Genomic DNA, 8941 nt, shown 5'->3' on the forward strand with positions numbered 1-8941 from the left:
AGGTCATTGTTTTGTGGGTGACAAAGTGTGTTTGTCGGCTGTCAACCTTTGCTAGTGTTCTGGAAGAATGAGTTTATTTGAGACCTGAATGAAGTGTTTTGGTAGTTGTGGTGCATTTTGAATGTGAAATGAACTGCTTTGTCAAGCTGAAGGTCAGTTAGGAGGATTGTGTGAAGAGTTTTGCAAAAGTGACCTAAGTATTGAGAAATGTGTCCTAGCGGCTGTAAAAAACTGTAAACAAATATGTCGGACTGCTTTCATATGTAGGACTGTATGAACTGTCCAATTCATATCTGGCATTAACGTATAACGTATTTACAATCTTATCAAGCTGAAAAAAATGAATATACAATATTATTAAATAAAAAGTCTCCCAACTTTGATCCTCTCTCCTGTAAAGTATGTTCTTATTTATTACACCTCATTTTCTAGTAATTTTGATGTATGTCAAGCACTTTGTTGTTATACTGAACACAATGACATGTCCATCCATCAATCCTCTCGTTTATCCATTTTAGGGTCGGGAGTGCGGGGTGTCCATATGAGAATCGCGCTAAAAGAATGCTTTTATTATGAAAAGTCGAAAAGGGGAAGTAGTTTGTTCAGCGCATGTGCAGAACAAATTAGTAGCAGTCGGGTTTCCGGTTCGGATTAGACAGGCTCGGTGTGTTCCGTCCCAGTAAAGAAACACAGGTGAGGTCAGGGTTAGGGCCTGGGGAGGTTAGCGGGCAGGTGTCGGTGCTCCCTGCGACTTTGTCCTCCGAACCTTCTGCGCGCAGCCGCAGACCCGCTCGGCTCGGCTCGGAATCTGCGTGTCCGGCTGACGGCGGGGAAATGTCGAAGGCTGAGGTGCTGAGAGCGCTGGTGAAGCAGCGGCTCAACGCAGCCGCTGAGGAGATTTTCGCGCTGTTTGAGAGGACAATGGAGGAGTACGAGCAGGAGATCCGCCTGCATAGGAGCAGGCAGCCGGACAGACACCCTGCCGAGAGCCGGGGGGGCCCGCACGGTGGGTTACCGGAGACAGACCGGACGGCTAACACCATTGATGTGGTCGTTATTGTTATCGTCATCATCACCATTGTTGTTGTTATTAATAATGACAATAATGAATGAATAATGACAATTTTTGTTATTGTTATTCATGTTATTCTTTTATAATAACAACAACAAAATAACAACAATACTAATAAAAATATTACTTTTGTTATAATATTTATAGTAATAATAATTAATATTATTTAGTTGTTGTCGTTGGAAAGGATAAGCAGCTGTTCCAGATGTTGTAAATTTTAACTAGGCAGTTTAATTGTAAGTTGGGTGCAGGTGAGATGTGTCTCCGTAGGAACAGTAACCATGGAGAATAATTTTTCTCTGGTGTTGTGGATGGAGCAGCAGCATGTTTTCACTAACGGTGCAGGTGAGTGTGTGTACCTGCAGCCCCACCTGCAGCCCCACAGGGACAGCTGTGGGGCTGCAGCTGACACCTCCCCCTCAGCACCTAAAGGAGCCACTATGGTTCAGCAGTGATGTCACCGCAGCCCCATTATTTTTCATTTAAATGATATACTGAAAGTTAACCCCCCCAAAAAGAAGACAGTAACTGTTTATGAGTAACCGTGTTACACGACACTAATCACATGACCGTGCACTCTTAGATGGACGTAACCATGGTAACTAATCCTGCTGTCTGGTCCTCTGTAACAAAACCAAAATGTCCAAAATGAACTTCATGTTTTATTCAGTCAGCCTGAAAGCAGTGAATGGGACAGACGTACTCATAGCTCCAGAGGAGCGCCCCCTGCTGGTCACGTTTGGTCTGTTGGGCTAACCAGTGCTCGTTTCCTCCCTCTGTGTCATCCAGGGTCTCCCCTGAGCCCCACAAAGTTTACGGCGGATAAAGGAGCATCACAGGAGCAGAAGAGCCCCGGTCTGCACCGGGAGAGTCCAGAACCGCCACGAGTCAAAGATGAACGTGAGGGGCTCTGGACCAATCAGCCGGGAGAGCGGCCCGGAGTGCACGAGGACCTCACCATCATTCCCGTCACCGTGAAGATTGAAGAGGAGGTGGAAGAGAGCACTCAGTCCCCCGACCTCCTTCACACCCGCAGCGAGCTCAGCAGCCGCCAGCTGCAGGCACGAGCTGGTGGAGAGGATCGAGCAGGACCAGAAGCAGCCAGAAACCTCCACCCGCAGCCTGTCAGGACTTCCTCTGACACCGGGGCCCCAGAGGACGCTCCAGTGCAGAGCGGGAAACCGCCGTCAGAGGACGCTGTGAGAGACGCAGGAAGTAACTTAGCCAAGAAACCTTACAGCTGCTCTGAGTGCGGAAAACGCTTCGGAGGCAAGAACCACCTGCAGAGCCACATGAAGAGCCACACGGGGGAGAAAACGTGCCCGTTCTGCGGCAAGAAAATCTCCAAGAGCTCCAACTTCACCACACACCTGCGCGTGCACACCGGGGAGAAGCCCTTCACCTGCTCCGTGTGCAACACGAGCTTCAGCCTGCGCAACACGCTCGTCAACCACATGAGGGTGCACACGGGCGAGAAGCCGTTCAGCTGCTCCGTCTGCGCCAAGAAGTTCACCAACAAGGCCAACGTCATCACGCACATGGCCGTCCACTCGGAGGAGAAGCCCTTTAAGTGCAACGTGTGCGACAAAAGGTTCACGTGGCATTCGCAGGTCAAAAAGCACAAGTGTGTTGCCGAAAGCAGCAAGACGTGAACGCCGCGAGGATGACAGCTCGGCGTGGCGTCACAGCTCAGCCAGCCCGTCGCTCACCCTCGCCTGACGGTGGAATCAAAACTTTATTCAGACATCAGCAGAAACCAGCGTGTTCCTGTTTTCACTGCAAGAACGACCTCGTGACACGGACGCCGTCGGGAACGCTGTCCGTACACCGGCAGCAGCAGCGTGTCCGCACTCTGTGTGACATCACACGCGTGGTCACACCTGCTGCAGGTGGGAGGGAGGCAGCTTCGTAACCTCCTGGATCCGACGTGCAGTCGTGCATTGCTGAGTAATTAGAGTCACGTGTTTGTCGTCCACGTCGCACATGCTGCTGATCAGCTGACTGCGGTCAGGTGACAGGCTCCTGTGAGGTGAGCTTGTGTTATTGATAAAGCATGCGTAGGATGATTGGGACTGATGCGTGATCTTGGCTCTGTGGCTCAACCAGGTGTAACCTTTGCTGAGTGACCAATCAGTGCTCTGGAAGAGAAGGAGCACGTGGGAGGGGCCAGTATGAAATACAGATCCTCAGAAACAGTTTTGTACCTGCTGCTTCCCTGTTGCTGTCAAACAGTATAAAGCACTTTGACCTTCCTGTGGCCACGCCCCCACACACCTGATGTTAGGATAACTTAAACCTGATAGGTCAAACATATCCTGGTCATGTATTATTATTATTGTGTTTAGGAGAAGGCCGGCGTCTCACAGGTGTGTCACACAGTGCAGCTTCCGATGAACTCGTTAGGAGGATTAGCTCATCGCTCGGCTGATACTGAGGTTTACAGGATGTCCTTTAACTGCACGTCTTCCTCTTTGTGAGATAAATAAATATGCAAATGTAACACTGAGGGCGGCTCAGTCACCACATCAGAAACAGTATTAGCTGGACTCCTGTAGTTTAGCATGAGCGCGTCCTCACTGACGTCCACCAGATGGCAGCACTGCCTCTTGGTTTGTTTTCCAGCTGTTCTTCATTTTCTGACCTTTTGTTATTTAATAAAGAGCTGAAACACTGACAGACTCGTTTAATGTGTTGGTGTCTTTGTGGTAAATAATGTTTTAGTCTTCAGGACGTGATGGTGAGTGATTTCATCATCAAACAGGTCTGAATCTGACAAACGAAGCCAGCACGTTTCTTGATTGCAGGAAACATGTTTCACCCACACTGGAGTCTCATTTGGACCCTTCATAGATTTAGTAATGTTGTAACTGCCGTTAATGTGTTAGAGCTGGACTCTGCTGATGATGATGGTGGAGGTTTCATGTTTGCGAGGGCGACCATCGGGTTCCTGATGAACAAAGCGCTTCATAAGCTCCTCGGTTTCTGTCTGAAGAGTCCTCCTGGATCCAAACATCTTCCGCCCGCTGTGCCTGAATGCTCGCAGGTTCAGAAACACTTTCAGACGTCCTCTGTATGTGTGTCTACGCGTGAAACTGAGGGTCAGTGTGGTCGTGCTGGAAGGTGTACCAAGGATGTCGGAGAGGTCGCAGTGGGATCGCTGACATCATCCTTCCTGTGATTACCAAACTTCCCCCAGCTGTGGGCTTCAGGCCCGTGCAGCCATGAAGGCTCGGACGCTTCCTCGTTTGCTTGGTGATTTTCTAGAAACCCTGAAATGTGCCAGCGTTTGCAGAAAACACGGACCAGCTTCCTCTTCGGCTGTAAGTCGGAGCTGCTAGAAAGATCAGGAAACCAGAGCCGAGTCCTCAGCTGGGAACGTTGGACGCGTCCACCATGGCTCGGGTCGCCCTCCTGTGTCTGCTCGCGTCCATCGGTAAGAATTTAAGCATCTCAGCGCTGAATGTTTAATATTTTAGTTATTATAAAGGCTGAAGCTGCTGCCCTTTAGCTCTGACCCGTCCTGGTCAGAGCTCCGCTGAAGTTAACGCGAAGCAGTCGCGCTGAAGCCTGAACCAGGTTTGGGATAACCTCCAACAAACACGGGTATTTATCGGAGGTTATCCCAAACCTGGTTCATCTGCTGGAGCGTGACCATTGCTGTTACCATGGTGATCCAGCAGGTAAACAGAGGTAAAGAGAAGCCGTTGGTCTGGGCTTGTAGTCCGGCCCTCCTCAGAGCTGACCCCGCTCTCAGCTGAAGGAAGGAGCTCTGAGGAAGGTTGTAAATGTGACCTCGGAGCAGATTTACAGGAAACAAACAAACTGAAATCAGGAGTGAAAACGTGTGAAACGGATCCACTGTGGAGAGGACAGCTGCAAATGTGAACATGTTTACATAAAGTGGGTTTTGGTGCTCGGTTTTACTTTGAAAGCTTTGCTGTTTTTGCTTCCTGTGGTAAAGGTGTGGCACAGCTGTTAGTGTCAGAGGTCACGGCGGTATAATCAGCACAGCGCTGATGGTGCGTCATGTGACCTGTGTCCCTGCAGGGCGCTGCGTGGGTCAGAGGATCCTGTCAGAAAGCTCCGTGCACGCAGGTGTCGGAAGCAACGTGACGCTGAAAACGCCGATTCAGGACCTGCAGAGCTCGGCTCTGTTCTGGCACTTCTATGATGGGAAGGAGATCATAACCGTTGCCTCAGTGAGCTCCTCCACGCTCAGACTGAACACGTCCTACGAGGGCAGAGCGTGGATTAATGCAGCCAACGGCCACCTGACCCTGGGCGCGCTGACGCAGCAGGACAGCGGGGAATATATCATCACCATCGTATACAAACACGGTCAGAGCGACGCCGCAAAGATACGCCTCACGGTGTCAGGTGAGTCGTTACTGGATCCCAAATCATTTTTATTCAAACCCAACTTCATGCGTCAGCCTGAAAACGTCATGCAGTCATCATCACAGCTCTGCTTCTTTATGTTGTTCATTTAGTTTGATTTTGGGTTTAACAGGGAGCCGGCACGGGGGAAATCCACGCACTCGCTCTTCACTCGTCACATGTGGAGGCTCAGTTCTCAGCACGTACAGCCAAACCGTGTCAGGGCCAGGTGTGGCGGTCCCAGCTGCAACAATGACATGTAATGATTGGTATAAACAGGCCTGAATACTGGACAGGCGCCACTCTTCTTTCTGCTGAAAGGGGAAGTGACACCATCACATGGATGCTCTGAAATAGTCTTTGTGTTATTTTAGGAGTGTTTGTGTTTTCTCAGCATCAACACGATGGCTTTTTCAGGAACTTTCAGCTTCACTGACACACAGATTTCCTCTTTTATTGAGAGCTGACTTCCTTAGAAAAAGGGAAGTGATGCACTCAGAGACTCCTGTGAGTGAGTCACTGAGACGTCTGTCGCCCCCTGCTGTTCACAGCTGGAACAGGACTAGTTTTCTGTCTCACGTCTCTAACGGCATTTCTCTGTTCACAGCTCCACCCACCGGCACCACCCCCACGCCAGCGCTCCCTGAGCAGATCACAGGTACTCACCTGTCTGGCAGCTTTATTAATATCCTGTCAGTGCAATAAAACGTTCTGTTTATGACCCTGAAACACATACGTCTCACTCAGCGTCGTCTTCTTCTGTGTCCAGATTACTTTGTGTCTCTGGTTGTGTGTGTGGTTGTGATCGTCGTGCTGTCGGCTGGGTTCCTGCTGCTCCTCTACAGATGGATGGAGAACAGGAAAAACAGGAAATCAGATGGAAGACAGGTGGAGGTAACTCCATCAGTGTTTCTGTCAGTGTTTAACCTTGCATGACAGATTAGTGCCACTAGAGGACAGTAAACACCAGCTGCACACATGTGCTGTAACTGGATGTGTTAAATATTTTCAGTTACCTGCAGCCCAGCAGAAGAGCAGAGCTCCAGGATCCACATGTGACTCCACCTATGAGACCATGACTCCAGCCCCCACAGACCAGGACCACATCTATTCAACCCTCACCGACATGCAGTACATGTCACATGTGCGATTCAGTCAGACGGACACAATTTCCTGCAAATCAGTAACATCCCAGTAAAATCCTGAAATGTTTCCATCACAAACTCATCCACAGATACGTCTGTGATGTTTATAACTGTATAACTATAAACATCAGTTATAATATTTATCATTTTCAAGTTTTTTTTATTTCTGTATGTTTGTTATCACTTCAGTTTATAAGCCCCGCCTCTCTGAGCTGTGGGTGTAAATGAAGGCTAACCCCTGAACTTTGTCCTCTTGCTGCCGTCCCTACAGACGCTGGATTTCACATCACGTATGTTACATGATTGTCACTAATCTAATGACTTAATAACTTTTGCTACAATGTGATTAAAGAGGCCACTTTGACCAGCTTCACATTAAAAGGCCGTAAATAAGATTACACTAAATAATGTGTTTTGGTATCAAACATAATTAACCTTTGTATTGTAAATTCTTTACATAGCTGAATGGTTCCTCTTTAACTGTGTTTAATAGTAAAACGTTGCAATGCTTCACACTTTATCTGATTCTTGCTCCTGTGAGTGTTGCTGGTCTGTTGCCATCGTACTTACTGACCTGTGATCATCTAATCAACTAAATCCAGCTATCAGTATGAGCACTGATGCTGGATCTGTACTAGTGTGCTACGATCAATACTTTGTTTCCAAGTCCAGCATGCAGCTCACTGAACTGTGTTAAGTCAGTCATTTCTTTGGAAATAAAAAATGTACGCCACGCAGTCACTATAAAAATATCTTTTTCATGTTGGTTGTCACGTTTGTTTTATTTAAATCTAATCAACAGAAGCTGACCCGACGAGACACAGGGACATTTACACTCAGGTCTACAAAAAGCAGTTTCAAAATAAAAGCTGAAAGTATGCAAATGAATGATGACTGATCTCATGACACAGTGTTCTTCCCCACAGAAGCTACATTTGTGGGTTAAAGTATCAGTATTGGCATCGATGCTTATAATTGGCCGTGTATTTACCTGGTATCACATCAGTGCCAACGTTTGCAGCATCACACACAACTGTCTTACTGAGCTGGTCCTGCTGATCATTTGAAATGATCTGAGAGCAGTTACTCAGGCCTGCACCTGAGCGTTACTGCCCTGGTTGGGCCCAAGGTGACGCTGACATTTATCTATTCTGTGTCTACAGTTTCCTGAGCTTTCACATGTAAGTGTACGATGTTGAACAGCTTTCTTTATTCACTCTTACCCTGTATGTGAGTCCAGAACTCTGGGCATGACACTAACCTGTGCCTACATCTTAAATCTGAGTATCTTGGTCGAATAAAGACTGAACAGAAAAGTTCTGAAGTGCGTTTTCGGTCTTTGGTGTTCAGCCCTCGTGTTTTTGAATGTGTCCTGATGGCTTTAAATTTAGAAAAACTCTTAGAATGAAAAGCAAATAATTCATAATTCCCAAAAACATCCCAAAAGCAAACTGAGACATTTAATATTTCCTCAATATTTCTGACTCATTTTAAATTTGATTTCAGCAACACGTCTTAAAATTGACTTGAGGGGAAAAAAAGGCTGAAAAAAAGAGGTGGAGCAGCAGCTGACCGGGTTATTTTCAGCAGGTCCGTCACATGATCAAGTATAAAAACATCATCAGTTGTTCACCAATGTGCAAAAACCTGCATCTACAGACGGTGGAACAGTCTCAGAATAATGTTCCTCACTGTGATCTACAGAACATCATATCCTCAACGTCCTCACAGATCCTGGAGGAATCTCTGTGCGCAGGGTCGACTCTGGGATGAAATCAGTGCATCAGGACTTCCAGACATCAGCGTATGCGAGCAGCTCGGCGTGCCGCCCACACCTGCAGGTTACAGCTTCATCACTCAGAGAAGAAGCCACATGATGATGGACACATGATGGAGAAACTATCTCCTCCGGACCAAAACTGATCTGAGGTCAGAGAGAACCTCGTGTACACATCTGTCTGGAGCTGCTGTGTCTCATGTCTTCAGCGTGTCTCTGCGTCATCACTGATTCAGGATCTGTTCACAGCTCCGCCCACCTGGACCACACCCACCTCAGCTTTTATTAACATCAGAGCACAAAGGTCTGTTTGTTTTAATCAGTCTTTCATATGACTGTTTGACGTCCCACTCAGCGTCGTCTTCTTCTGTGTCCAGATTACTTTGTGTCTCTGGTTGTGTGTGTGGTTGTGATCGTCGTGCTGTCGGCTGGGTTCCTGCTGCTCCTCTACAGATGGATGGAGAACAGGAAAAACAGGAAATCAGATGGAAGATAGGTGGAGGTAACTCCATCAGTGTTTCTGTCAATGTTTTATTTTTATTTAACCTTTATTTAACCAGGAATGTCCCG

At 47.6% G+C, this 8941-nt stretch overlaps 2 protein-coding genes across 3 annotated transcripts; both read left to right on the plus strand.

The window, feature by feature from the left end:
- The first annotated feature begins 267 nt into the window (after positions 1 to 267).
- Positions 268 to 3748, plus strand: LOC102300500 (zinc finger protein 205). Its single transcript, XM_005948507.3, has 2 exons — positions 268 to 1006; positions 1862 to 3748. Exons 1-2 carry the CDS (start codon positions 835 to 837, stop codon positions 2722 to 2724), a joined length of 1035 nt encoding a protein of 344 aa, XP_005948569.1. The 5' UTR covers positions 268 to 834; the 3' UTR covers positions 2725 to 3748.
- A 130-nt stretch (positions 3749 to 3878) lies between these two features.
- Positions 3879 to 8166, plus strand: LOC102299984. Of its 2 annotated transcripts, XM_005948505.3 has the most exons (6): positions 3879 to 4505; positions 5120 to 5449; positions 5583 to 5708; positions 6057 to 6107; positions 6219 to 6343; positions 6462 to 8166. In XM_005948505.3, the coding sequence occupies exons 1-6, from the start codon at positions 4466 to 4468 to the stop codon at positions 6645 to 6647; spliced, it is 858 nt and encodes a 285-aa protein (XP_005948567.1). In that variant the 5' UTR covers positions 3879 to 4465; the 3' UTR covers positions 6648 to 8166. The 2 variants fall into 2 exon arrangements, with proteins under 2 accessions (XP_005948567.1, XP_005948568.1); XM_005948506.3 differs by lacking the exon at positions 5583 to 5708 and having other exon boundaries at positions 6462 to 8164.
- The last annotated feature ends 775 nt before the right edge of the window (positions 8167 to 8941 follow it).

This window comes from Haplochromis burtoni, unplaced genomic scaffold (genome assembly GCF_018398535.1).
Source record: "Haplochromis burtoni strain Fernald_Lab_line unplaced genomic scaffold, NCSU_Asbu1 Contig_444, whole genome shotgun sequence".
NCBI lineage: Eukaryota > Metazoa > Chordata > Actinopteri > Cichliformes > Cichlidae > Haplochromis > Haplochromis burtoni.

What these genes read in the sequence shown, in the direction of transcription:
- LOC102300500 (XM_005948507.3), top strand. Translation starts at nt 835, where the DNA reads ATGTCGAAGGCTGAGGTGCTGAGAGCGCTGGTGAAGCAGCGGCTCAAC. An exon ending in GAGCCGGGGGGGCCCGCACG is followed by an intron (nt 1,007 to 1,861) that starts GTGGGTTACCGG and finishes TGTGTCATCCAG; the next exon opens with GGTCTCCCCTGAGCCCCACA.
- LOC102299984 (XM_005948505.3), top strand. Translation starts at nt 4,466, where the DNA reads ATGGCTCGGGTCGCCCTCCTGTGTCTGCTCGCGTCCATCG. An exon ending in GTGTCTGCTCGCGTCCATCG is followed by an intron (nt 4,506 to 5,119) that starts GTAAGAATTTAA and finishes GTGTCCCTGCAG; the next exon opens with GGCGCTGCGTGGGTCAGAGG. An exon ending in CCCAGCTGCAACAATGACAT is followed by an intron (nt 5,709 to 6,056) that starts GTAATGATTGGT and finishes CTCTGTTCACAG; the next exon opens with CTCCACCCACCGGCACCACC.